Raw genomic sequence first — 16,011 nt, 5'->3', positions numbered from 1 at the left:
GTACTAATTGTCTCATTTTGCTACTTCACCTTCTCTTAGACCGATATGACTATCGATAAAGGTAAGTGACCCATGCTCTCCAGCTTGCACCTCCACATTTAATGGCTGTCTGTAAATTGTAGATGATATTGATCAGTAGCTAAAAGACATCAGGTTATCCACCTTTAATATGTCCAGCACTGTCCAACTATGCCCTTAGATATTTTTCTTTATCCCTCAGCCTGTTTGTAAACCCCACAGGTTTTTGAATGATATGATCCTCAACAATAAAAGTCTGGACAGCACTAGTCTAGAATATAAAATTAGTCACCCAGTGGTACTGAACGCTATATCATACTATAACATGGAGTCACATTCTGTAAATGCTACACAAAGTTTTTTTTCTTTTAACATAAGCACAACAACAAAAGTTAGACCATTAGCTATGCTGGCATGACACCGAACGATTGTCTCGGCCGCAGTAGGGACAATTTGCTTTTTTTTCTTATTTAAAATAAATATTTCTATTGTTCATTATTATTACTACATAAAATTTAAGGAATTGATTTTTGGCCATGTAATATGTACATTCCGAGCCAGTGGCATTGTGCAAATAGCAGATTTAACTTTTAGTTTCTCTTTAAAGTTTCAGTTAATGATTTAACAAAATACTGCCCAGATGGAATCAATTATATTTCGCATTGGTTGGTTGAAGAATGGAAGAGTTTCTATCGTTTCAAGCACTACATATTACCCTTGTGGAAAGCAGTTGGAAGTCTTTTGGGGTTTTTTTTAGTCTATTTGTCAAAAAAGTTCTAAGAAAATGAAACGTCACTAGCATTTTAACCTACTCTATACATGAACATGCTATAATGTGATGTGACATTATCAAGCTATATTAAGAACAGCAATAACATTTAAAAGGAACTTTGACTTTTAAAAAAACCCACACAATTTCAGCCAATACCTAAAACATGTATGATTTAACCGATTGTTTTCCAAAATTCCAACCCACAATAGATTATTTTTTGCACGGCTGGATCCCCATATGGCAAAATAGGTACTTGCATTAAATGCTGTGTCCAACTGGTAGTTCCAACCAGGATTAGGGTCCTACCATTTTGACTCACTCCCTGAAGCCCTTCATATACATTCTTTCATTTTATATTGTTTAACTTTTTGGAGGTGTTGGTAGTGCCAGCATGCTTAATGCCCGATTAAATTGGGTGCCACCTGTTTGATACATAGTGTATCTTCTAAATAGATTCCACCTATTTTATTTTATTTTTGTATTTCATTGTTTCCTTTTTTATATACTTAAAGTGCTAGACACCAGTCATATGCTTCACCTGTTCATGGATTATGACTTCTATCATAATCAACCCTGTTTAAGACTAATGGTTCTATTTGAGTACAAGAGATTATTTGCTCCACCAGACTTTCTTCTTCCATGTGCAACTCGTAGGCACGCCAAGGGTTGTGAAGGATCAAAAAGATCTTGGAAGCCAAGTGGCAGGAACTGGGATGGACTGACGGGGAAGCTTAGGAAAAAACTTTCCTGCCTCTGAGTTTAAGGCACTGCCCAGATATCTCGGCAAAAAAACTGTTATAATCAAAGCTTTTACGGCAAATTTGGAAAATAACGAATATGCTAATATGGGTTCTATAATAGATGGTGATCCACATTTTGTTGTCTTCTAAAACATTAAAAAATACACTGTATCCTTTTTTTTTTAAGTGTAATTGTCGGCAGTAAGCGTTTACATTCAACAACAATGCCCATCCGAATATCTGTATCATTGTGCAGATTGCGGCATTGAGGAATTATCTATGTCATATTACAGCATTGGTGCTTGGAAATCTACATCTGCATATATATACACATACAGTATATATATATATATATATATATATATATATATATATATTGGTTTTAGTGCAAAACTGTAGTAGAACATTGATAATACCCCTCATTTTCTTGAGAAACGCAGGATAAGTAAATTGTATTTTAATCCATAACTAGATAACTTGATCTAAAATCCTTCTCACAGAGAAGACAATAAATAAATGTACATTCTTTATACACACCAATATTCAACCATAAAAATTCACATTTTTAAAGCTTAGCCAGAAATTGACATCATATATCAGGCAAATGTAATTTGCCCCTGAAAATTGCAAAGTTAAAGTAGCAAATTAAGGGTCATATAACAATCAATCGTTTGCCCCTTTACAGAAAAATAAGATCCTTTCATGAAAAGGTGCCATATTCACACAACAAAAAGTGCCAATAGTGTATGCCAGAAAAAGTAGGTAGCCGGTATTCTGCATACTTAAACTATGATAAACATCTCTGGTTTAGTCAATATTGTTCAATCATCTGAAAATGACTTGCCATCTCATGACCAGACACCTAGAGCATGTGCCACATGAAAAGACTCGAATAATGGTCTTGTCATGAGAATGGCACAGGTCTGTACCATAAACCTCTATATACATTTTTCTGACAAATTCAATGGTTCATCTGGAAATGTGACATGGAGTGGATTCCCTTTGGGTGAAGTTCCGTTTGGAGTTGTCTGTGTCACCTGAGTCTCGTCTGTAATCAACACTTGCTCGGAGTCTGGTCCCTGAGAAGAAACAGACTGGTCTGAACCATGTAACGTCCTGCTTGAGGTTCCATGTGTGTTGATGGCCATGGTGGCCCCTGGCAAAATGGTGCTGCCTTTGAAACTACCATCGCTGAGTTCCAAAGGATAAAGTAAAGTCTGGGATGTTGAACTAACTTCTCGAAGCTCCCGGGAAACAAATGACGGAGAATGGCTTGAGAGGGCTGACGAGACCCTTCTACCATCAGTGCAATTGAAGCTCCCTGCAGAATGTGGTCTCCGACCCCCTCCAATCCGACAGAACAGGCACTTTATTTTTTCTATTAGTTTGCTAAGGACGGTCTTCCTCAGGAGGATATAAATCCAAGGGTCCAATATTGGGTTCACAGAAGCTATTCGAATTGCCTTCAGATCCAGGTTACTTGAGACATCCCTGACTAATTCAGGCTGATAGAGCTGGTTCACAAAAACACGTACCTGCAAATGAAAATAGGATATATTTAGCACGAGTAAGTTTATCTTTAAAACAAACAGAATAAAACGGCAGACATCAACTTCAAAAAACTTTGAAAGCGCCAGTAATGGGAAGGAATTTTCCACAGCAATTAAAAATAAAATAGGTTTTCATATTTGTTCTTTGGGAGTGAAACGTTCTTATCTTTAAGATAATGTATAGCCACCTCTAGACATATATACTTATAACTCGTTTATGTAACGCATTCCTAAAAAGTAAATAGATCAAGTAATTTTATGGTTGTGTTGAAAGTCACAATGTTGATATTCATAACCAACTGTTGTGTGTTCTGCACGAGAAAGAACCCCCCCGATCGCCTATAATCGCTTCTTCTCTTAAAGAAAAACCCAAAAGTATGTGAACACATTGCAGTGATTCTGGCACCAAAGTAAAATGAAAAGTTTTATAGATGACTGAGATAAAAGTAAGGAACACTTGTCACTCTTTCTTCTAATATACCCTTTCAGTTAATTTTAGCCATACATAAAAATTTACTTTTTTATTTGTGTCCCAGTTGGAAAAAAATCCAAAAGGAAGCAACTGCAATTAATCCAGCGAGACCAGTTTTCCAGAGACGTCACATCTTATTTTACATATAACTTTCTTGGCATGGCAAGTTGTTGGCGTATTCGAGGTAAGTTTAATTCTTTCCAAATACTGCGTGTTGAAATTTTGTTGGACAAAACACTTCTTGCAATTAAAACATTGGTGCAAGTTAGTTTAATCATTCTTAATTGCCATATGTGCAATGGTCTCAAACTGGTCTGATGTCCAGTCAAAAGAACAATCAAGCAATTCCCAGCAGATCAAACCTTGAATGCTCCATTTCCTTTCCAAAAGCGTTTTCTTGGGTCTTAATTGTCAAACCATGCCCCTTGGCATTTGTTATGGTAATAACGGGGACATCTTTCTTTAATGGCATGTGACACAGGGGCTTTCCAATACATTTTCACTTGATTTCATGACCTACAGCTTGTTATTTGACCAAATCAATTAGAATATTGGGATACCCAGACTAAGGGGTTTGGATCTCAGAGACCCCCTCCAAAAAAAACAAAAACAAAACTGGGACACTGAGGAGATGTACAAGATAAAGAATACAAATAAGGCACAATCACAAAGTTTTATAGAAGGCACCAGTAGTTTTTAGTTTTTTTAGTGCTGGGTAAGCCATCGAAGGCTTGAATCAACTGTGTGGCTTAGCCTGACTTGTCATTTAAAGTAAAGAGTTTTAACTCTTTGGTTGTCATTCAGCTCGATCATATGTGACTCGCTAGCTATCACTACACTTTGTTTGGCCGGTGAATAAAATGGATACAGTTGTGGAGAGGTGACCTTATTATATTTATTTCATTACATCACTCTTTCAGCATATGTTCTTTTTTTGTGCCAAACCTCTGGCAAAGCTCATTAAGACATTTTATGATGGATCCTTTAATATCTGGCCATTTTCAACCAATGGGGACTAATGTCTAGAAACAGCCGTGGCTCTTGCTAATAGATATTAGAATGATAGAAAACAGATCACCTATCCAGGGGCAATCTGGCGTACAGCGTCCATGGTTCTGTGATTTCATATATTTGTAACAAACATCTCTTTATCTTTGGGGGTTTTGTAGTAATCACATATATTGAATTTACAAGAGCCATAGAGCCATGTAATTGTGAACAAGATTGCCACCGTTTGTCTGTGTTTGCTGCCAGTACAATTTAACCACGAGGCAATGTCAAGTACCTGTGTGTTATCACATTAACACAACTATATCCTTTAAAAAGGCAGTAACTTCTCTCTTGACTGGGTTTTCTTATGTTCATGAGCGTAGGAAGTCTTTCTAAAGTTAACATATGGTAGTGGGGCCCTCCAATTTTACATGGTGCAGAAGAAGACCTCATGTACTTTCAAGTAGTATTCAGCAATTTCAGATTTAGGGGAGAGGCAGGAGCACTGCCATTATCTTACTACCCGACTTTTCTTGTAAGCAGTGACTTTGACAGCAGATAAGAACCATTCGGCCCATCTAGTCTGGCCATTTTTCCTGATGTAGAGACCCAGACCTTAATCAGACCTTAGATTCAGGAGCTTTATGCCCATCCCATGCATGTTTAAAGTCCCTCGTTGTATGAGCCTCTACCACTTCTGATGGGATTATCTGATCAATTATCTACCACCCTCTCAGTAGAAAATATAATAACGTATACCAGTGCACTTTATTTTTGACTACAACGCAGTTATTAGAAACAAAAACAGTTATTTTCATTAATGCCAATGTCAGATTGGGCAATATAATCTTTTTTTTCAAATATTGAAATAATAAAAAAAAAATACTGCGGGATTTTAACTCAACCATAAGTGGAATACTATATTTTAAACAAAAACATATGTATCTTATTCCCATGGAAAACCATATATAATTGTTATTTAACTACTACTGTAAACAATCCAGAGAGGGACAGAATGCTCGCAGCTCAGTAATGGGAACCGTCCCGAAAAGGAGTCCCGCTGGCAGCCGGTACTTCTCATGCAATGTCTAAAAACTAGATGCACGTTTCAACATCTCGTAAAAATGCTGTAAATAACCAAATCATTTCTAGTGCTTTTATGACCAGCAGATGGCACTTCCTGCAAATCGAAGGAAATGGCCACTGTGAGGATTAATTTAAACCTGTCTTTCAACACCGGCACCTAATCCAAGTGTTTTACGCTCTAATTTGTTAAATTATGAGATTACATTTCCAATACTGTTGGCACCCATGTAAAATAACCACAAATCACTTGCAATGAGGAAACTCACAGAATGTAGTTTAGCTTAATGTCTTTATTAATAACAATAATAATTTATTAATAATTAACAATGTTTACATAAATGTAAATCAAAGGTGACGGCAGCAGCCATCTTGTTCCAGTCACTGCATCCAGCGCAAGGAAAGGGACCAGCAATCTATACATAATGTTAGGCCAAATAAAAATCTTTCTTTTCCTGTCAAATAACTTCCCTCTAATTAGCAGCCATTAAGATTTTTGTAGCTAACGTGTAAATGACTGGTTTTAATTTACAAAATTTTGAAAAAGTGATTTATTACTACCTGAGAGAACAACTGCAGAGGAAATGTGGTCGAAAACCAATTTGAAAACTAATTTTATTGATCTATAATCACTGGTCATTGTACATGTGGAGATTGTGACCTCCACAAATGAGCGACATCTACCGCTTTATTTAAGGTCACTCGTATATATTGCAAGATCACATTTCAAAGTAAACTGTTGTTTGCGGATAAGTCTGACATCAAGGGCTAATCTAATGACCCCTGTTGGTCCCGTTAAAAGTCATGGAACTGTTTTGCATCTTCATGAAAGAGACGGGAAAACCGAGTCCTTAGGGGGCAACATGTCGGAGATCGGTGATAAAAAGGCTTTATCACCATTTCTTAGCCAGAGGGGATTGATTAACCAGGATAATGAACAATGTATGAAATGTTAATGGGTATTTTAAGAAAAAGTTACAACCCAGCATTAGTGTATTTCCCCGGGATTAACAATTATTTTATCTCAGGTCAAAATCTGTGGCAACGATAGAAAATCCGAAAGAAAGAAAAAAACACAGCTACAGGAATTAGACTCACAGACACATGATGAAGAAATTAAATTATACTCCCAGATGTAGAGGATTCATTTCCAGAAGATGTTCTTAATGAAGGAAGTAAATGGCCCCAATTTAGTTTTCGTCTTTATCATTATATATATTGGGAACTTACTACCCAGGCCTAATGTCTACATGGAAGAGTTTTTACATTTAAAAAAAAAAAATAAAAAAAAAGGATCAGAGCCGTAACTTTGACAGTGAAAGGGTTAAAATGAGTATTATGTCTCATGTGTACTTTTTAATAAACTATCTGTGTTCATTATAGCGAGTGGGCTGATACATGCATAATATTCACAGGCCCGTACTTGACGTATAATTAAATAATAATTTCAAATGCATCAAAGTTATTTCGTTATTTCCAATGTACATTTGACACGATAAATCTTTCTAGTTCCATCATGTTAGGCAGAGACCTTTTAAAAAAAAAGTTGCGTAACTTTGCTTCTTAAAGCAGAAATCTGAAAGCAAGAAGTCCTCGAGGCCACAAATCCACCCATATTTTAGCACATATCTGATCAACATATAATTAAGCAACTCACTTTGTTGCCTGTATCACTAAGCAATCAGTGTATGCTTCTGTAAATCTAGTCTGTAAGACTGTGTTGGGGACTGGAATGGAGAGATGTCCCATGTCAACAAGAATGCAGTACTCTGGATTATCTCTGCTTGTTTGTATTGTTGATAATTATGTGTCTTCTGTCTCTACTGTTGGCATGACTATGCCTTCTCAGACTTAAATTCTAGTGTCTCAATCTAACTTCCAGTTATGTATTAGCTTTGCTGGCATATACTGCAGCAGACGGCTTCAGAGCTAAAGGAATTGACTTCTTATGAGCGGCTGATGTGTGGAGCCATCATCCACGACCCATTAGCATGTTCTGCGCAGGAGCGCCTCAAGGTTATTAGGAGCCGTACGTAATAAGAGTTATCAGGGGCCCATATTCTACCCATACAATAAAATAATAGTTATGCGCATACAATATTTATAACCACAAATTTGTTTAAGGGAAAATTCTTTACAGCTATAAAACTTTGTGAGGAACCTGCGTCTCTCCTTCATTCTCAAGGAGCCCAATGGGGAGTTCAATCAGATATAATCATCTGCGCACCAGGAGGGTTGTTTTGGCATGATTTGTGCATTTTCAGCCTATATACAGGTCTGGTTGGCATGCATGCCCAAGTTCGTAGCACATGTGTCTGGCATGTCACCTGCCAATACCCCGACCATGTGAAATCTTGGAATTCATGTAACGATACTGTCATGGACCCAAAAATTCTTTTTTTCTATACAAAAAAAAGAATTAGAAAGAAAAACCTGCTCACTATTTGTGTAAGAGTAGCCATCTGCTATTACACAGACTAAATAGTACGCCGTGCTTTATTAACAAATCAAGGTACAACTTTGACTTGTAAAGTTTTAGCAGCGTTAGACGTTAACGTGATGTATTCTTGGTTTATAAAACACACTTTGCTTAAGTGGTTGTTAAAGACTTGGATAGATTAAAAAAAAAAACCTTTTTCCCTCTCACGGGTTGCAATGTTAAATAAAATAACAGCACAGTAGACACAAACACAACGATATTAGTTAAACTGATTTTTAGGTAGATTTCTACATAATTGTTTTAATGGGCGAGTTCTAAAAAAACCTATTGAACAAAATCGGTGATTCTTATTTATAATTCATATCATGCATTTTTTTCTCTAAAACATGACTAGCTAACCTATAGAATCCACTTTGGAATTTAAGGGGTTTCAGAGATGTGGCGCTATACGTTTTTCAGACCATCTGCATTTTAGATTTACATGGTGCTATGCAACCAAACAATATGTAGAAAACAGTGATGATTTCTTAGAAGAGGACATCAAACTACCCCATTCTGGCCTGTTTGAACCCATTTTCCTTGCATGCTGTGTAGCAAGGTCATCAGTCATCAGATTTTTGTCCACTCTTCAGTATCGACTCGGTTTTGGTTTTCGATTTTCTCAGTGATGTACCATGTGCATAGTGAAGAGCACATGAGAATCTCTAGTTTGGACACAGATATAAGATGCTGCTGTCCTTTAACTCCAACTTTTGTCACCAAAATTTAATGGGTCATCAACATGGCATGGCCAAGGTGAACATCACCACTACTACTTGGTATAACAAAGTGTGTGTAATATCTGTGTTCCCAGGTTCAGTGCTTTTTTTCAGATGTTATGCTACCAAACTTGTCTTTAAATGGAATCAAGTGATCAGCCTGATTAGACCAATGATAAATCTTTATTTTCGTTTATTTAATTTTTTGCAGAGTTACAGAATATTTGGTCAATGAATGACCAAACCCTTTCAACCATCTTACTGTCCAGAGTTCTGCTGTGATCTGCAGCTACTAGTAGGTAAGGTCTACTAGGTAAGAGTGAAGCAGTTACTATCAAACCAAAGTGATGCAGATGGTAGATTATATTTCTCAAAATGGCAAATAACAAATTATCAACCAAAAACATAAGGGGCATGAAAACAATACTGCTAAACATGTATTAGCCTTGTATTAATCATGTATCTCAGACAACAAAGCAAAACGCGACTATCAATTTAGGACATTCTTATCATTAGACTGAGTTAATATTTGTCAGCGCTAGCAAAGTCAATGATCAATCAATGCATTATAAGCTGAGTACACAAAATTAATTGTTGTGAACGTGCATCCGGGGTTGGACATTTAATAATGCAACAGAGCAATAACACGGTATTTTTTTAACTATTTGTAAATACAATTCATTTTAATTTGTAGGGTCAAATTTCCAACAATTACTAATGGACCAGGTGATCAGGTCAGTAAAGTTAGTGTTGACTATGTCACACAAAAGGGTTAACTGAGCACATAGACAGCTTCCAAGCGTTATTAGAACATAATATGCATTAGGACATTGCAATTAAGGGCACCGCCCTGACCAGAAATTGCTTCTCTACCATATTCTATTACTGTGCAATCACAATTTTAATTAGATACATTGTGTTTTGGAATCACTACATGGAGAAGAATAACACCTTAACTCAATAAAATGTGGTGGTGGTGGGGGGGTTGTTCAAATAGTTTTGGTGTAGACTAAACAGCGGCTTGGCTGAGGCAGTCATCATTAGATCCTTGTGCTGTAATAAACTTTTTTAACTTCTCATTATTAGTAATTACAGCCTGCCAAGTTGCAAGAGTTCATAGGTCTTGGGTGCAGCACCCTCATGGGGACAACCCTGGGTGGAAGACTCTCTAGGGTAGTGTCTCTGCTCTAAGGAAGCTACTTCCGTCATTGAAACCAGATAAGGTTGAACAGCAGGAACTATGGAAAGGATTCTATTCCAGCACTACTGTGTTCAAAATGCATGGTGGTCCAGAAGAAGCTGGAAGTTCGGTCAAACATCTAGTCACACATCAAGGACTTTAGTCTCAAACTAAGACATGTTTTTATATACACTGACACATGTTTTTTTTACTAACTGTCATTAGGCCCTTCTTGCTTTTGTTTGTACCATGTACAAGAAATTAGTGGTTTCAAACAAGATAACCCTGTGACACTGAGGTTTCTACCTACTAAGGTTGTGATAGCAATGAAATATTTTGTGATTCATCCTTAAAATGTTAAGTGTCTCAATATAACTGTAGAATTGGTAGTGATGAGTCAATGCTAAGTTCCTGCAGCAGCCCAAAGTGCCAAAAACAATTTTTAATAAGTAATAATCAGCCGCCAAGTATGCAGCCCATACATAGACCTCGCCTATCTCCTGTAGGACATTAAACTTAAGCAGCTGGTTAATGGTAAACATCAAATGTAAATGTTTGATTTAGATAACCAAGCTGCCTGATATCACATGAATTATTTGCCACTCAAACATTTCACAATTTGCAAAACCATTGAGCAGTTTGTTAAACTCTTTAGATATCATTATAGAAAGCTCTCAACCTATAGGACACTTAGTAGCTGCAACTGGACACTGATAGAACCATAATGTGTTTGAGTTTGAGTGCAACTATATAAGTTTAGCAGTGAAATGCCATGAAAGTTTGCTTCATCCAGAAAAGTTTGGAATCTCCCCATTTCTATGCCAGACATCTATATACTGAGGCTTACCACCCTCTTGCACTGGAAAACCCACTGGAGGAACTTGATCACCAGAATGATTCATTTTTGGTACCACTTTCGAACATCACTAGGGGAATTATGCAGGGCAGGCGGCGAGTAAAATAGATTAAAAAAATTCTATAACTAAAATTGGAATAGGTTCGTCACAACGCTGGCATATTTTATCTCAAATGCTATTTGCCTGACATCAAAATATCAATTCTTGATAAAGACGTCTGCAGACAGCAGCAATTTGTTGTCTTCGGTGTGAAGCAGGCAAGACACACTGGTTTCTAACTCTCATCATGCTCTGCTGGCCCTTAGCATCGCAGCGCACAGTAGCTATTGCGCAGGACCTTATTATAACCCTGGGCTGAGAGTGATGCGAGATTTCGTCTGTTCGGCTACTAGTGGCAGAGGTCGCTTATTACATTATACGAGATGCGGATGTCCCTTAACCCTGTCAATGTCTGAAAAGTGCTAAAAACTCTTTGCTTGCCTAGGATGCACAGGTTTCTTTCCCAGAAAAAGGTTAAATCTATTATTATTTAGTTTATCGATAATATCTATTAAATTGTAGTTAAAATTCTGATATAGGTCAGCCATTTATTAGCCATTAGTGATTTCTTATTCTTACATTTCTGGTTCCTTTGGCAGGGACAGGTACAGAATAAATAAATAGTCAAATGCCGCAGCAATTTGAACCTATCTGAGATCATTCACACCTTTACTGATTTGTATAATTAAGGTGGAGTGTATTGCACATTATCTTGTCGAACTTGCAGAACTGGGAATGTAAGTACATTATCACACTTACACAACAAGCTACTGTTTGCCCTCATGCCTCTGTAGACTTTCTTAAGAGGAACATTGTATCAAAAACAAAACTGTTAACATTTCAACGAAAAAAGAACATATTGCTCGTTTCACAATTGTTATTTTTTGTTTTTCCGGATAAAGCACCGAACCCAAAAGTTTGTCAAGACACACACTTGCATTTTTAGAATAAAGTTAAGGCAGAATAATATAATATATATTATTTTTATATTATTATTATTATTATTATTATTATATACCAATAAAAAAACTTTATAGAGCTTAAACAACTACTACAGTCCAGATTTGCTGCTATGTGAGTAAGTCATGGAAGTGAAAGTGAAATATCTTGAAAATGAGTTATTTAGACATCAGGCTGGAGTCTGGGTTAACCAGGAATGTTCTGACTTCTGCCTTATTAAATGTTTTATGGTAGCAGTAACACAGCCCACAATACCCCAGCATCTGTATTAGTCACAATTAAAGAATATATACTCTTGGGCACTATAAAAATAAATAGACTCAGCGAGCGGTCACACATATGACACGGACTACTGAATACTTCCAAGCCACTCAGTAAGTGGACTTTTATCAGCCCAGATCCTGGTTTTCGCTTCCACAAGCATATCAGCGTTGTCTCTAGGCAGCTGCCAAGGGCCCGGCCAGTTCTGGTGGCCCTTTGTGTCTCAACCTGCCCAAGTGGCAGCTATAGGGTGGTATTATACCCTTTGCGTGCCAAACTTAACAAATACACATAGTTTGCAATGTGTTTAAATCTCTGAGGTCTCAGCACTTCCACTTTAATGACAATAATGTGCAGTGCTGCGGAATCTTGTGCCCTATATAAAGATAATATTAATAAAATGCCACTCTCTCCCCTGAGGAGCTTACACTCTTTACAGATGGTCCTCAAAATGCACATGCTTCTCAGATTCCAATTGTTCTGTCCACTTCCACTTGTTGAGACCAAGTTAATATTTCCATAAGCAGAGGCATTCATCACAAGCTGACTATAGCTCCCAATATTACAACTAAGCCGTGTTAAGCAAAGAGGTGATGCCTGGAGGTGATGGGAGTCATGGCCAAGAACAGAGAGAAACAATTTTATCTTTAATAACCACTGTATTTTCCTGGGGTTTCTAGCTAGACATGCCAACCCCCTATTTATTTGATCTTTACACACCTTCAGTGGGGGTTGGCAACCTCTACAGGTATAGTAGAGATGTATATACTAAAAAAAAAACATAAAGCCATTTGATTTTAACCATGTGTGCACCACAGTGCAATGTGTCTGTGCTTTGCCCTTCAATAATCAGCTTTTAATGGGACAAATAAAATGAATAGAGATGGGGAGGGAGGGCTGGGATAGAAGGGACTCACCACGAGGGGGATGGAGCAGATCACCACCACCACGGAGGTAGCGATCAGCAGGATGACCATCTGGATCTCTGCCCCGGCCATTCTCCTAAAGCTGCTGCGCCTCCTGAAGTCCGAGAGCCGGGCATCGGTGCCCAGCGAGGTCCTGCGGACAAACTGCCGGTGCATGCGGATCAGAGCCACGCACACCAGCACATTGCACAGCACCGTGGCCAGGATCAGGAAGGAGCTGAAGCCCGCATACATGTACGAGTAAGCGGCATGGGTGGACACGTTGGTCCTCCAGTCTATGAAGCACCAGGTCATGGGGTACTGCATGGTGGTCTTCCCCAAACCCATGCTGGGCAGAGCGCAGAAGAGCACGTTGGACACGTAGATGGCGAAGAGGGTGAGACCGGCCAACTTCTTGTCCACATAGTGGTTATAGAAATAGGCATGATTGATAGCCAGGTACCGCTCGATGGACATGGCACATATGATGCTGAGACCGGACAGTCCAAAGAAGAGAAGGATGAAGGAGCTGTACTCGCACAGCTGATGCCCACCTGGCCATTTATTCTGGACATAGGTGGCGATGGTCACAGGGCTGACCAGGCAAGTCCCGAGCAAGTCAGTGAGAGCCAGTCCACAGACCAGCGTGTAGAAGGTGGTCTCTTTCTGCTCCTTGCGCGATTTGCAGAGGACTATGATGGCAATCAGGTTTCCCACCACCCCAAAGATAAACATGACGGCTGGGATGGTGGGGGGCTTACCAACTGCCCCAATACTGCTGCTCACATTAGGTGCAGAAGACATGTTGTATTCAAGGGACAAGTTATAACTTTCCAAAGTAGCCATTTCTAAACTTACATCCATATATGGAGCATAATCCCAGGTCCAACAGCTAGATGAGGTCTTCTCTGTCTCTGGTCAGCTTTAATTGATTTACTATAGGCGGAGGATCTAATAAATGTCTAGAATCAGGCAGTCATTAACTTTTTTTATTCTTGTTTCTTCTTCGTCCAAGAAAGTGATCTGAGTGATCAAGTAATTATAATAATTTCTTTACTCAGAGCCAGGTGAGTCCCAGTGCCAGGTGTCAGGTCCAAAGGTCACACACTTCACTTCCTTGAGACAAAAGTAGGTTGGAGATGGGGGTCATCAAGCAGGTTTAGGTGCCACCATGCCTTAGCTGTGCAGATCTGCTGAGCATGAAGTCCACCTTATAGTTTTTCATTGTATCACCCCGGAGTCGTCTCCCTCCCGATTGTCGTTGGGACCCATCCACTGCCCTGCTGTAGCAGACACTACAAGACTTGAGCTCAAGTTTCCTCTGTTGTAAGTTTCTCAGAGGGCGGGGTTTCGGTGCTCTCCGCCCATTGGCTCTTGTGATTGGCTGCGCTGATGTCAGCGATGCGGGGAGTGAGGACTCGCTGTTCTCGCTGCGCTGCTGTCCGCTCCCGGTGATCGGGATGCTGCCCGGCAGAGACGGGGATGAGCTGATCTCAGACCGGTGAAGCCAGTGCGGGTGCCGGAGCCCCTTAAACTTTGTGGGTTCACGTTTCTCTTATTTAGGAAGCCCGCTAGTGTTTTGGGGACCTGCGCCCGTTACCCGCTCCTTCCTGAATCCTTCTGCAGCACGGATTTTACCACTGCTGGTTAATAATACCAGCTGCAGTGGACTACAACTCTCATCATCCATATCCTACTATTAGTTTAAGTGGATGAGCATGATGAGAGCTGTGACGCTCAGTAGCTGGTCTCACCAGCTTCACCAATTCGGGGACTATGCTGCACTATCCTGGCTTTCGTATTGTGATGGGAGTTGCAGTCCACGACAGCGTATATATATATATACTACAGAGAGATTCTTATTCATTCCCATCACCTTTTAGCCAGCAAGTAGTAAGTCACTAAGAATGTTTAGTTAGGAAGGTAGCACTGATATAGCCTTAGCTCAGAGCGCTGGCTGAAGGTTGTAGGAATAGTTTGCAGAGTGCTGACTGTGAGTGATGTGAGTTGTGACGACCATCCAGTAGATTGTCAGCTCCCAAGAGCAGGACCCTTATCTGCTTCTGTACCAGTATGTTTTAATGTGTATTAATGTTATTGCCATTGTCTTTTTAAAATATTTTCACCTGCTCCTATTGTAACAGCCCTACGGAATGTGCTGGCGCTATATATAACTAAATGTAGTGACTATGTCCATTTAACATGTCAATCTTCACAAACCAATAAATAGTCGTAGGAGGGCGTGATAGGAGTTGTACATTCATTTGGAGTGGGGATAATGGGCACTCTAGCAGTTGCAGTTAACACATCGCACGCCACACGCTAATCAGAGTAATGCAATCTGGGATAATAAACAAGGTGCTGCGTCTGTAGGAACACCGGTCCGGCTCTGCAGGCGTATCACGCGCACGCTCTGGGGCTCTTCTGCAAATGCGTCTTACTCTATTATCATTCACAGGCTATCAGATCTAAACATCTTTCTATTATCAGTATTATTAGCGGCAGTGTATCCCAGGTTCTTGCTGTTGCTTCTGGGCTGTGCTACACCTGCTGGATAGACATATTAGAATTCTGGAGCTTAGATGTAATGTAAGGAAGTTTTTCTTTACCGAGAGGGTGGTAGATCAATGGAACAGCCACCCATTAGAAGAGGTTGAGGCTAATACAGTGAGGGAATTTAAACATGTATAAGACATTCATAAAGCTATCCTGAATCTAAGACCCAGGATTAAACGGGCAGACTTGGCGGCCGAATGGTTATTATCTGCTGTCAAACTGTATGTTTCTATAAAGATTTAAAATAATAATAATATATAATAATAATAATAATATATAATAATAATTTTTACCCTTGTGCTGCTTTCAATAGCAACAGGTAGCCCCATGCAGAAGGCCAGATGCCCCCGTCCCACACAAGACCACGAGGGACAGGCATAGCAGTGTATCTGACCCTTTTTGGACTTTGGGGGTCTAGTTGCAGATATAT

General features: G+C 39.2%; 1 protein-coding gene across 1 annotated transcript; it reads right to left on the bottom strand.

The window, feature by feature from the left end:
- Positions 1-2,468: 2,468 nt before the first annotated feature.
- On the bottom strand, positions 2,469-15,721 carry LOC149283787 (prostaglandin E2 receptor EP4 subtype-like). Its single transcript, XM_089497303.1, has 3 exons — positions 15,666-15,721; positions 13,038-13,878; positions 2,469-3,065 (listed from the first exon to the last, which is right to left on the bottom strand). The coding sequence occupies exons 1-3, from the start codon at positions 15,719-15,721 to the stop codon at positions 2,469-2,471; spliced, it is 1,494 nt and encodes a 497-aa protein (XP_089353429.1).
- Positions 15,722-16,011: the final 290 nt, after the last annotated feature.

This window comes from Sceloporus occidentalis, unplaced genomic scaffold, assembly GCF_023333645.1.
Source record: "Sceloporus occidentalis isolate IW3139 unplaced genomic scaffold, rSceOcc1.0.p SCAF_101, whole genome shotgun sequence".
Lineage (NCBI taxonomy): Eukaryota > Metazoa > Chordata > Lepidosauria > Squamata > Phrynosomatidae > Sceloporus > Sceloporus occidentalis.
Note: the sequence above shows the minus strand (reverse complement) of the source record. Positions and strands in the feature narration are given on the sequence as shown.

Excerpts from the sequence above, each read along its gene's own strand:
- LOC149283787 (XM_089497303.1), bottom strand. The coding sequence starts at position 15,721 with ATGTCTTATACATGTTTAAATTCCCTCACTGTATTAGCCTCAACCTCT. Across the intron at positions 13,879-15,665 it reads GCCTCAACCTCTTCTAATGG|TTTAGAAATGGCTACTTTGG; the intron begins GTGGCTGTTCCA and ends TATGGATGTAAG. Across the intron at positions 3,066-13,037 it reads TCTGCTCCATCCCCCTCGTG|GTACGTGTTTTTGTGAACCA; the intron begins GTGAGTCCCTTC and ends TTTCATTTGCAG.